At 35.0% G+C, this 13,552-nt stretch overlaps 1 protein-coding gene across 4 annotated transcripts in view; it reads right to left on the bottom strand.

The window, feature by feature from the left end:
* The window catches only part of abr (ABR activator of RhoGEF and GTPase), a 336,423-nt gene that overhangs the window by 196,689 nt on the left and 126,182 nt on the right, over positions 1-13,552 (bottom strand). For 3 of the 4 annotated variants that reach the window (XM_056458657.1, XM_056458658.1, XM_056458659.1), the window contains exon 2: positions 11,058-11,236. In XM_056458657.1, coding sequence (XP_056314632.1) covers positions 11,058-11,236 — 179 coding nt within the window. Of the gene's footprint in view, positions 1-291; positions 625-11,057; positions 11,237-13,552 lie in introns of those variants that run through there. The other variant, XM_056458660.1, reaches the window with a different exon arrangement.

Genomic DNA, 13,552 nt, shown 5'->3' with positions numbered 1-13,552 from the left:
TATGTGAATGATTTTGCTCTCAATGAGTGTGTTAGTGCAGGATGGAGATACAGTAATTATGTTTATAGACTCGCAGTTGCGACATTTGAATGGTACAAAGCACAAAAGTCACACACATACACTCACACACACTCAGGGGACTGAACAAACACTAACGCCACGTCGAGAAAGGTTTAATACTTTCCACCTCACTATTTTTAGCCATCGAGACAGAGCAAAACCCCTGTCAGCAAGCCAGCAGAGGAAGAGAGAAGTGCTGTCTGACACTTCACCGTGTCTTTTTTCTCTCACCTTAAACATCCTCAGCTCCACTGGTGTAAATGGACAGTCCAGGTACATCTCGCTTTCAAACAAATCTTCATCCTCCAGAACTTTGTCCAGTAGTCCCAACACCTCCTCCTCATCATCCTCCATGCTGCCGGCTGATCCCTCTTTCTCCATTTCACTCGCTGCTTTCCTTTCTCTCAAGTTTTTTCAAGACACATCAGTGCCTCTGCTGGAAATCTACCTCTTTTTTGTGCACTATGGGTTTTCTCTCTCTCTCTCTCTCTTTCTTTCTTTCTTTCTGGAAGAGTAACGTGTGCTCCTCAGACAAACATAGAAAGGGCCACTAGCTTCCTCTCTCTCACTCTCTCGTACACACACACACATCGAATGGCCCGCCTCTGTATTCACTCACACACACACACAAACAGGCGTCCCTCCCCCTGACTGCGGTTCTGTCTTCCTGGTGTGTGTCAATTCCGGGTGCCCTGGGTTAAACGACTGTCCACCATTTTCGTTTATTAACAGGTCTCTTTTTTATGTCCTCGCTTGCTTTGTTTGCTTGTTTCCCTTGAATTCAATTGACTGAGTTTGATAGCAGGTTTTAAAAGAGTCTTGTACTTTGTTACACTTTGTTACATAGAGTGCAACCTAGACTAAAAATAAAGGCTGGTTTTCATAGTGATGTCACTGAGAAACTGTTTTTAGTTCCCCAAAGACTCTTTCAGTGATCAGTTCTTAGAACCGTTTTGTCTGTAAGTGAGATGCATTTTAATGACCTAAAGAACCTCTTTCATTATACACTGTTAGACTTTGCCGCAACTTTACAGTTATTTCAAGTGCCCAGTCAACTACTACACATGCTTTACATGCGTAATATACTACGCATATAATACACAGCTGTAATATACACTGCATTTTGGGTCATTTTAAAGCCTGTGCGGTAAATTACTGCATATAGGAATTTGCGCTAATGTAATCAAAGTAATCAAGTACTGCTACTGTAGTTGAAGACAAAAAGGAGACTGTTCGTTCAATCTTCTATCATAAAATGTATTTAAAATAGACTGAAGAATGAAAATGACCTTTGTAACCATTTAAAATGGATATAACAACAGTGAATTATAAAAATACAGTTGTACATAATGTCATCACTTGTTTGGGATTTATTAAATTCAATAGTAAATAGTACACATAAAGGTTTTGTACTGCTAATATGTAAATAAATTACAGTAAAAGTACTGTAAAAATGTCATATTGTAAAATTAAAATATGGTAAAAAGCATTTTACCATAAGCATAAGTTTCAGTAAGGCTATTTTATTGTATAATGAAATTGGGGTAGGGCCCTGCTACTGTTAAACACATATACAGCTAGGTTACAGTTGTCACAATCACCAGTGATCTAATCTTTACAGATCACTGGTAAACACACATATCAAATAGGACTTTAAATCTGCTGGTATATGGACTACAAGGTCTAGTCATGCAACACACACACACCTGCTCCAAGTCTCCAATGATTACACTCCCACAGCTAATGCTGCTCATGGACTGATTACACACATATACAGCTCACTTTGACACTCTCATTGCTGAGTCTTGTTATCAGTTTATCTGTGACATTACAATGCGGTTTCCTTGCCTTGTCTTGCCGGTTTTGACCTTCACTTTGTTTTGTTTGTTTTATTGTTTATCCCTGTCTGCTGCCTGCCTTCTGATCATTCTCCTGTTATTTTGACTATGAATCTGGATTTGCCTGTACACATCTGTTTGCCCCCGTGTTCACCATTGCTTGCCTCACCATTCTGCTAAATAAACCTGCATTTGGATCCCCTGTTGTCAGCGTCAGTCCACGTTACAATAGTAAAGGGGCAGTTGCAGTAACTTGCTGGCAATAGTTAGTTACCGCAAAAATACAATAAAATGTCCAACAGTGTATGGAAACCTTTTTTTTATGGTTTCAAAGGGTCTAGGGATGTTAAAGAATGGAAAATAGCAATTTTTTTGCTGAAGAGCTTGTAAATTGGAAATGTCACCAGCACTGAAAGAAAATGGATTTACTAAATTTAAGGTAAATGGTTGCAAACAATTTATATGGGCTGAATTTAAACAAACAAATTAAATTGAGTAATGTTCAACTTAATTTGTTTGTTTAAATTAAGCCCATATAAATTGTTTGCAACCAGTTAACATAAAAAAAATAAAAAAATTAAAATATAATGAATGTTTTTTTTCAGTCTGTGTTGGGAGCATAAATAAATATTCTTCTACTTTTGGTGCTGTTGTGTGAACACTTTGTTTTTCCTTTTGACTTGTGGAACAACACACTTTGTTCAAGATCTTTATTTGCGGAACCACAGATGAACCAATTTAATAAAAAGAAATTATAAAAAGTATGCAAAGTAGTCTTTTTTTCAATCACAGTAGAGCAGGCTCTCAGAAAAAAAGGCACTGAATCCTTAAACAAACCATACCAGAAACAAAGCTGATACTACAAATGTATAATATAATATAATTATGAAAGAATTATGAATCCTATAGTATTCAGTAGCCGCTTTTCCATTGTCAGGCCAGTGCAAGACAGGGCTTTCATTGATTGATCTGGAGGAAGCACAGACGAGGCCTGATCAGGCAACTGGCACAGACATGCACTGGCACACTCACCTTAGGCGCAACTTTAAAAACGCAGCTATCATCTTGCAAACGAATGAATCGACTTTAAAGAGTCATTAAAACAAGTAATTTCCAAAAATCCCAAGCCGTTTCATGTTGACATAATTATGAAACATTAGCATGGAGCCCAGACTCATAGTTGCATGCAGTAAACCAATCGCCTCAGATTAAAGCAAAGGAAAAAAAAATTGTTGTGCAACTGAGAGTCATTGAGCAAATAAGGTACAAATAAATCCACATTATAAGACCAAGAGAGCTTCTTTTTTTTTTACTTTACATGCATGTTAACCTGTTCTTAGGACTATCAAAACCAAAATATGAACTTTTTATTCTCCATAATAGGACCACTTTAAAGGGCTACTATTTTACCCCTTTTAGAAGATGAAAAATAAGTCTTTGGTGTCTCCAGAATGCTTTATAATGTTTTAAACTCATTCTTAATGGGCGGCTGATCACAGAAAGGTGGAACAGATCTTTTAATCCCAGTCTCTTTGCAAATTATGTTCTATGAACATGTTTATACGCATTACTATGGAGACATGTTAATACACTCCTGTCAATTAATTCAATGGGGGGGGGGGGGGGGGACACTCCTTCGTCATGTTGTGGTGGGACTCAAAATCACTGGGATTTGGATCCTATTTTAACATCAGAAAATTGTAAAAAAAAGAGACTTGTTGTGTTTCTATCATTCCAACATGACAGTGGACCCACTATACCTACACACAGTTCTGTTCAAACAGCTTCCAAAAGTTGATTTTGCATCATAGGTGACCTTAAAAGGAATTTTAAACTTTAAATTTTGAACACATGGTGTTGGTGACTATTTTCATATTCTGCGAAATATAATTACATTTGCTGCAGCCATATTATGGAAGCATCGCTTCTTAACTGTTACGACAGAATGAAAGTACAGTTCCTAGCCATATCAGCCAAGAAAATAGCAACTTTCATTTTCCGTTGGTACACAATTAGTGCACAATATAAATACAGAAGAGTCCAGATTTAAATAGGACATTTTTAGTCATTTTTTAGCAAGATGCTAACGGTCTAATCCGATTCAATGATCTATGCTAAGCTAAGCTAAAAGTGCTCGGTGGTTTAGTTCCTAGACCTATCAGTCTAGAAAATAGCAAGTTTCATTTCCTGTTAGTACACAAATAGTGCACAATATATTTACAGAAGTGTGCAGATTTAAATAGGAAATCTTTGGCCATTTTTTAGCAAGATGCTAATGGTCTAATCCAATTCAATGATCTATCCTAAGCTAAAAGTGCTCCATGGTAAGACAAAAAATATATATAAAACAACTGTTTTAAGTTGTTGTAAAATGAGTGTTTCTTAACAAGTTATAAACGAAATACACAAAGTCATCAACACTTCAAGGTCTAATGCTTTAAGAGGACTTCTTAACTAAAACTGTATACACCATTAAAACCAACCACCACAATATCTTTGACCGATCACACCAAATCACACAATGATGTTACCCTCCTGAAAACAAAAACACAGTTAGCATTCATACTAATTGTATAACCCTCATCATGGTATTTCCTTGCTACACGTGAAAGACTGACGTTACTTTTTTAGCTCAAGAAGCTGAATGAAGAGTCCCTGATGATCTAGAGCTTAAAAGAGGAACTAAACCACAGCAAGACGGCAGCCGGTGGCACAATACTTCAGTGTTCTGGGCTTCTCTTTTTTTCCTAATACACTGCCTGAGTCAACATAAACAGCGAAGCTGAAATTAATGGCACACCAGTTGATGATGGTGGCAGGCATATAGTCTCTGTCCAGTGATTATATAAGACTCTCAGAGCTCTGCCCACACCCTCAGACTTCTAAAAGACCCTGAAGGAAAGTGAAAGAAGAGGCAGAGAAAACACACAGCTCGTTTTAAAGACTTGCTTCCTTTCCACCATGTGCTTAAAGGGATAGTTCACCAAAAAATTCAAATTGTGTCCTCATTTACTCACCATCCACTTGTTTCAAACCTGGTGGAGTTTCTTTATTCTGTTGAACACAAAAAGAGATATTTTGAAGAATGTTGGAAACCTGTAACCATTGACTCCCATAGTATTTGTTTGGTTACAGGTCTCAGCTTTCTTCAAAATAACGTATTTAGGATTCATCAGAAGAAAGAAACTCATAATGGTTTGAAATAACTTGAGGGTGAGTAGATTTTCATTTCAGTCCTACAATTGGTGTACACATTCTTCAAGATATCTTCTTTTTGTATTCAACGTAAAAACAAAAGTTTGGAACTACTTGAAGTTGAGAAAATGGTGAGTATTTTTATTTTAGGGTGAACTATCTCTTTAAGGGCAGTCACGCTCAAAGTGTCTAAAAGGGAGTAGGTTTCTGTTGTGCTTCTAACTATTTACTCTATTGGTGCAAACTGTCATGGAGGAAAGCTAAGCATTAGGGGTTAGAAAGCTATTCAGTACTAGATGAAATGGGAAAGTGGTTGAAGGCAGTATTGTTTAGGAGTATGTCAAATAGGGAATGGTCAGAAGCAAGAGGAAGAGCTTGATGATAAGAAAGGTGTTATAAAAAATGTCTGTTCCTTCTATACAGTGCAAAACAACTGTATGGAAGCCTGACTCCACCGTAACAAACTAAAATGAAATTAAATAAGAAATTAAAAAATTAATTAAAAATTAAAAAGTAAAAAGTAAAATTAAAAATAATAATAAAATTAAATTAAAGGTACTCTGCAATTTCTCATCTCACAGTTTTCTATATTTTATATCTAAAATATCAGAATTAAATATCCTAGTTTACATATTTTTAAGTTTACAGTCTCCACAAACTTCTGAGCATAAATATCACACTTCGAGCTTTTTTACTGACAATTAAGAGGTATAAACTCACAATTGCCAGTGTATACACCAGAATTTTAAAATACAAAGTCACAGTGCGAGTGTATGGGTGTTTCCCAGGGATGGGTTGCAGCTGGAAGGGCATCTGCTGTATAAAACATATGCTGGATAAGTTGGTGGTTCATTCCAAAGGGATTAAGCCGAAAAGAAAATGAATAAATGAAGTCACAGTTCTGAAAAAAGAATCAGAAATGTAAAATGTAACCTCACAACTCTGAGATCATAAGTTACTTTTTTTTTTTTAAGAAATGTAAGAAAACAAATTATATTATGTAGTTGCAAGAAAGAAAATCAGCATTTCGAAGTGGGGAAGAGAAAAAGAAGAAAAATAAATAAATTGCAATAACCTTAAAAAAAAAAAAAAAAAAAAAAAAAAAATATATATATATATATATATATATATATATATATATATATATATATATATATATATATATATATATATATATATATATATACATATATACATATATATATATATATATATATATATATATACATATATACATATATATATACATATATACATATATACATATATACATATATATATATATATATATATATATATATATATATATATATTTTGTTTTTTTTTTTTTGTTTTTTTTATCAATGGTGAAATTAAATGAGATTTAACGTTCACATATATTAGGCGTATGCAAATGCTACTCTAATATTTTTTTCTGGTTATATTTTTCTTTTCTTTTTATTTAGTAAAAGTGATTTAATAACAGTTATATGTTTACATAAATATATTTACAGCTGAAGTCAGAATTATTAGCCCCGCTAAATTATTAACCCCCTTGTTTATTTTTTTCCCAGTTAACTAGAAGAAAAAATATTATCAGACATACTGTGAAAATTTCCTTTAACATCATTTGGGAAATGTTTTAAAAAGAAAAAACAAATCAAAAATCAAAGGGGGGCTAATAATTCTGACTTCAACTGTATCTATATATAACGTTATTGTCATATCTATTTATTTTAATACAAATTCAATCAATAATAACATTCAAATGTGTGATATTCCTACCTTGAATATATTTCTTCTTTCGATAGTATTGGAATAACTTTTATATAAAACTCTACCTGTCAATAATATGTTCTTCATAATCAAAATTTGCAAGAATATTTGGTAACACTTTATTTTGATGGACCCTATTGCACATTTTGTTGACTAAAAGTTGCATTGCAACTACATGACAATTACTTCTCATTTGAGTATTAGTAGACTGTCTGCTTAATATCTGCTATACTGCTCCTTCAACAGACATTTAACTGACTATAAGAAGCTTTGTAAGTACATGTCAACTTACACTAACCCTAACCTCAAGCCCAATCCAACAGTCTACTTATAACCTATTGAGAATTAGTTGGCATCTAGATACAACAAAATGCGTTAAAAAGGAACCATCAAAATAAAGGGATACCAAACAGTTATATAAAAAATAGCTTACATCACCATATGCTTCTATGCTAATGGATATTAAATGCTGCCTCTTAAGGCTCCAAAAATTCAAATCAAATGTCTAACAACATTTAGTGAATATTTAGTAGAGACTGAATCCAATGAACAATTTAGTCACATTTTTTTTTATGATTAAAATTGTAATAATTAAGGTGGCAGGATGGCTCAGTGGTTAGCACTGTCGCCTCACAGCAAGAAAGGTCGCTGGTTCGAGTCTCGGCTGGTACAGTTGGCATTTCTGTGTGGAGTTTCCTCCGGGTGCTCCGGTTTCCTCCAAAGACATGCACCATATTTGAATAGGATCTGCTGTGCAAAACATATGCTGGAATAGTTGGCAGTTCATTCCACTGTGGCGATCTCTGATAAATAAGGGACTAAGCCAAATAATGAATGAATGAATGAATAAATAAATTTTATAATTAAGACTAATTACATACATAATCTTAAAGGGACAGCTGACCCAAAAATGAAAATGTACTCACTATTTACTCACCCTCAAGTGAACCTTTTGAACCTTTATGAGTTTCTTTCTTCTGCTGAACACTAAAGAAGATATTTTGAAGAAACCTGTAACTATTGGCTTTCATAGTAGGAAAAACAAATACTATGGAAGTCAAGGGACACAGGTTTCCAACATTCTTCAAAACATCTTCTTTTGTGTTCAACCAAAGAAAGAAACTAATGAACATCTGAAACAAGTAAAGGGCGAGTAAATGATGACGGAATTTTCTTTTTTGGGTGAACTGTCCCTTTAATTCAGATTTCAGAAACAGACTACCTTTGTTCAACCGCAGTATAAAGACAGCATTTCATCTGCTCTGCCACTAGATGGAGATGCTGTTGTAAAAGCGTGAGAAAAGCCACAAACGTCGCTCTCAATTTCAGCACCTAAACATTAATTATGTGCGTCACACAATGGAAATAGTCATGCGTGTTCATAATGGGTGTAAATGCATCTGACAAACGCACACACCTCAATGTCAAACTAATCTTATAAATGGCTAAATACGTTTGTCATTATGGGCTGATGTGATGCACTGTGACACTTTATAGAAATAACTCTGCCAGGAACGTTTAACCCTTTGATTAGAAATAGAGCTTGTGTTGTCATTGCATAAAATAAATGATTTGGAAAAAGTATGGTCACTCTTTATTTTAATGTACAATTAACAAACCATTAACTAAGACTATTAGCTTAATAAATTATAAATTAGTTGCTTATTAATAGTAAGGTAGTAGTGAGGTTTAGGTATTGGGTAGGATTAGGGATTTAAGATCATACGCTATAAGTGCTTATAAACAGTTCATATCTTAATAATAAGCAGTGAATAGTGTGAATTGTTACTTAAAGTAAAGTGTTCTAAAGTATTGATTTAATATTTTATTCACAACCAAACCTCACTGATCATGCATAAAATAAATTATTTGAAAACGTATGGTCACGCTTTATTTTAATGTACAATTAACAAACCATTAACTAAGACTATTAGCTTAATAAATGACTAATTAGCTGCTTATTAATAGTTAGTAAGGTAGTAGTTGGGTTTAGGTATTGGGTAGGATTAGGGATGTAAGATCATACGCTATAAGTGCTTATAAACAGTTCATATCTTAATAATAAGCAGGTAATAAGCAGTAAATAGTGTGAATTGTTACTTAAACTAAAGTGTTTTAAAGTATTAATTTAACATTTGTAATTCTCAACCAAACCCCACTGATCTGAAATATTAAAAATGCCTTATATAAATTTATGATACAAATATACAGACATTATACACTGCTATACAGACAATTTTTAAATAAAAAAGGTAAACACTTTAGAATGGAAATCTATTTACATTATTAACTGCCTATTATTAAGATATTATCTGTTTATTAGTACTTATAAAGTACATATTGCACAAAATGTTATTTTACATCCCTAATCCTACCCAATACCTACAGTAAGCTACAATCTTATTAACCATTAATAGCCAGTAAATTAGGAGTATATTAAGCTCAAATTCAAAGAATGATTTATTATATATATATATATTCACCAAAAAATTCAAATTGTGTCATCATTTACTCACTATCCACTTGTTTCAAACCTGTTGGAGTTTTTTTATTCTGTTGAACACAAAGGAGGTATTTTGAAGAATGTTGGAAACCTGTAACCATTGACTCCCATAGAGAGACGATTATTTTCAACACATTTCTAAACATAATAGTTTTAATAACTCATTTCTAATAACTGATTTATTTTATCTTTGCCATGAGGACAGTAAATAATATTTTACTAGATATTTTTCAAGACACTTCTATACAACTTAAAGTGACATTTAAAGGCTTAACTAGGTTAATTAGGTTAACTAGGAAGGTTAGGGTAATTAGGCAAGTTATTGTATAATGATGGTTTGTTTTGTAGAAAAAACATTAGCTTAAAGGGGCTGATATTAATGACCTTAAAACGGCTTTTAAAAAATTAAAAACTGCTTTTATTCTAGCCAAAATAAATCAAATAAGACTTTCTCCAGAAGACAAAAATATTATCAGACACACTGTAAAAATTTCTTTGCTTTGTTAAACATCACCTGGGAAATATTTAAAAAAGGAAAATAAATTTCAAAGGAGGGCTAATAATTATATATATTTATTTTATTTTATTTTTTTTAAGCTAAATTATATACATATATAAAAAAAGCAAAATTTTCTAGTTATTTTTAAATATTAGCAAATAAACAAGTAAATTCATTCATTCATTCATTCATTTTCTTTTTGGCTTATTCCCTTTATTATCTGGGGTTGCCACAGCGGAATGAACCGCCAACTTATCCAGCATGTTTCATGCAGCGGATGTCTTTCCAGCTGCAACCCATCTCTGGGAAACATTCATACACACTCATTCACATACACTATTCGCATACACTATGGATAATATGGCTTACATGGCAAACAAGGAAATTACAAAAGGCAAATTTAATGTCATACGGTTTACTATATTCAACTTTAGCCCACAGCCCTCAATCAAGTTTGGTTTTTGGCCCTTTATAAGAAAAAGCTTGGGCACCCCTGATCTAAAACAATGATATAAATTCATTTTGATGATTTCTTTTGTATTTAATTCTTTTCACGTGTAGAGTACTGTCCAAATCCCTATTACACAGCAGTGACTTGTGGCTTTTTCTTGTTTTTGGTATTAGGAAGTGCCATTATATTCACAATACTGAGACAGATTTGATGGCCTGCAGCTATAAAAGTGATTTGGCGAAACAAGCAGAGCCTAATTTGTCAAGTCAATAAAGCACACCCAAGCGAAAGTGAAAGCGATCAAGAGTGTGATGTTGAGGAATTGTGAGCTGACATTTACAACAAAGCCTTGTGGAAAAGACACAGTGAAGTTCCACAGATCCTCAATCTAATGCTTCCTACAGGATCAGTGCTCTTAGATTAAAGTGTGTTAGTGTGTTAGTGTGTGTGTGTGTGTATGTATGTGCAGCATCCATTCAGATGATAGCAGAACATATTGCAGACTCAATTCCAAACAAATCTGATTTGACGTTCAAAAAGCTAATTCCAAAAATGCTGTTTTAATAGTCTTCATATCCTCTTAAAGAGATAGTTCAATCAGAAATGAGAGTTCTGTTATTAAACCCACTTTTAAGCCCACTCACCTGTGTGAGGCACAATCAAGATTATTATTGTTTAGGGGTTGGTAGGCAGGGGAGAGAAGAGGTTTTAAGTTCTAACACAAACACACACACACATAGAAAGATGCACTCGTACCCCAGACAGGAGCCCTTCTGGTGGTGTAGGAGAGACGGCCTCTCCATCTTGTCCTCGAGCGCAGAGATGAGGAGACATGGTGGGCGACTCGTCGATGAAGGGCATGGTTTCTGAGCCATCTTGAGACTTCCTGTCCTCCGCAGGATCTCCCTCGTAGCCATCAGTGTTATAGTTAAAGTCTGTGATGGAGAAATAAAACACAAGGGTGTAAATTACAAGCACGACAGATGGACAGACATGCTAGTAGCCATTTTATAATAGAATATTTCAAAATAAGGCATGGTATTGTTGATATCGGAACTTCAAAATGCTGTTCTTTGTTACAGTACTTCAAATTCTAGATTGTACACCACACCTACTACTTTTATTATGAATATTATTCCAATTTTACGATTACATTTAGTCATTTACCAGATGCTTTTGTCCAAAATGACCTCAGTTGTTTTTATCTATGATTGTCAATTATATTTTATGCGCACACACTATTGAAGTCATCTAGTACTGATTTACATTGCAAGATCTAAGTAAGTGAAAATATCTCAGAGTCTGCTTGCCAATATTGTACCTTAAAAAATGGAAGCCAAAAAAACAACAACAACTGGAAATCATTCATATTTAATGCGAGTTTGCTAGGTGAGGTGACATGAACAATAAACATCTACAGCAATGACAATAGAAAAGCCAAGCCACCAGATAAGCACATACTACCAATATGATATACAGCAGCGGTTCCCAACAGGGGGGTCGCGGCCCACAAGGGCACCTCAGTGAGCTCTGTGTGTGTGTTTACAAATTTAAAATTCTTCATCCACATATAAGACAGAGTCTCACTTATCTGCCATCAGCAGCTAATAGCATGCAGTTGACCAGCCAAATATTAAAGCGTAATTTGCAGCGATCCCTGGTTTTCCCAATTTAATCGGAGCGTTCGACTGCATGCACATTGCTATAAAGGCGCCATCTGAAGACGAATTTGCATACGTGAATCAGAAACACTTCCATTCAATAAATAAGCAAATAATATGTGATGCTCAAATGTGATTGGGCAGCTGAAATGCAGGTGGCGCTGCCTTGATAAGAGCGGAGGGGTGCTGCTAAACCGCCCCAACAAAGTGTTCCTCTAAAACATCTGTGTCTCCCACAGACACGGATACTACTCCAGACAGTAAAGTGTCACCCACAATTGAGGCAACTTTCTCCTCAAAGGGTGTTAGTTCAGCATCCCCTGTTCCCCCGCTAGTTTTGCACTCAGTTTTACGTTAATTCAGATGTACAAAGAGAATATGCGTGGGATACCCCGTATGCAGTGTTTCATACATCTGATTTTTTTACTGCGTACGTACATTTACAGCTTTGTCCGTACGCAATGTTTTAGTATTAATTCAATTCAAGTCTTTGTACATGAGGCCCCAGGTCTCCGGAAGAAACGGTGGCATAAACAAATTAATAACCATCCATAATTCAACACTATTGTGTCGGTGGACTAATTGTGTTCGATGGGATGTTGTTCTGAGGACTCTTACCTTTCAAAATAAACCACAAAGTACAGCAATGAATGTGTGTCTTGTTATTACGATGATATGTACTCCATATCTAACAAGATATTTCTGTACAACTTACACAAATTTAGCAAATACATTCTTTACAAGTTTCCCATTGAAAAACAACTAGCTACAATGGCTGCTTGAGGGTTGTAGCTTTAGACTGATGTATAGTTTGTCAATATTACTCGTCTTCTTTTTGATGTAATCTATTCGTAAACACTGACATGTGCAAAAACAGCACCCCAGTGCATCCACGTTCTGACGCTGGCTAATTATGTCCTTTTTTGGTACATGACACCAGAGAAATTACGCTGAAAATAATACGAGTATAATTCCCTCATAAACTTGAAAATGGCCAACAAAGGGGAGCAAAAACCTCTTGTTAAAGTGTTTATGAGTTCAGCAGTATTCACAGGAGACGTGTCTTCATTAAAATGGAAAATGCAGTGTGTTTGTGTCAAGACACACACTCCCACATGGCCAGAGACTGGCACGTAAACAAAAGACCTGCTTGACAAGTGAACCCCGGGGGGCGGGGCCAGCCCGTCTGTCACCATGGCATTCCCTAAAGATTGCTAACGTGACGCCCAATCATAACCAACAGACCAATTGTAACTCAACCTGGTCACACCGGTGTTCCTTTCCATGTGAACACACACAAACTGTGGATCAAATCAAAGGTGCAAAATCAAGGATGCGAAAAAAAACCAGCATAAAAGTATTAACCGCTCTTTTGTATTTTTATTCAGACTAATGCAACAAGACGAAGCATCAATTGCATAGATCTTCTAACTGGTTTGTTGTAAGAAAATAATGGCTCTGTTGAGCTGCTAAGCAGGAGATGGGTTGAATGTGGGTCAACAGGCTCTCACATCCGCTCTGCCTACAGCACATCAACACAGGGTCAAAACAACCTGCACTGGCCAGAGCTACTGCAGGTCATACTCATAC

The sequence above is a fragment of the Danio aesculapii genome, chromosome 5, assembly GCF_903798145.1.
Source record: "Danio aesculapii chromosome 5, fDanAes4.1, whole genome shotgun sequence".
Classification (NCBI taxonomy): domain Eukaryota; kingdom Metazoa; phylum Chordata; class Actinopteri; order Cypriniformes; family Danionidae; genus Danio; species Danio aesculapii.
This window is presented reverse-complemented; position numbering and strand designations above follow the sequence as displayed.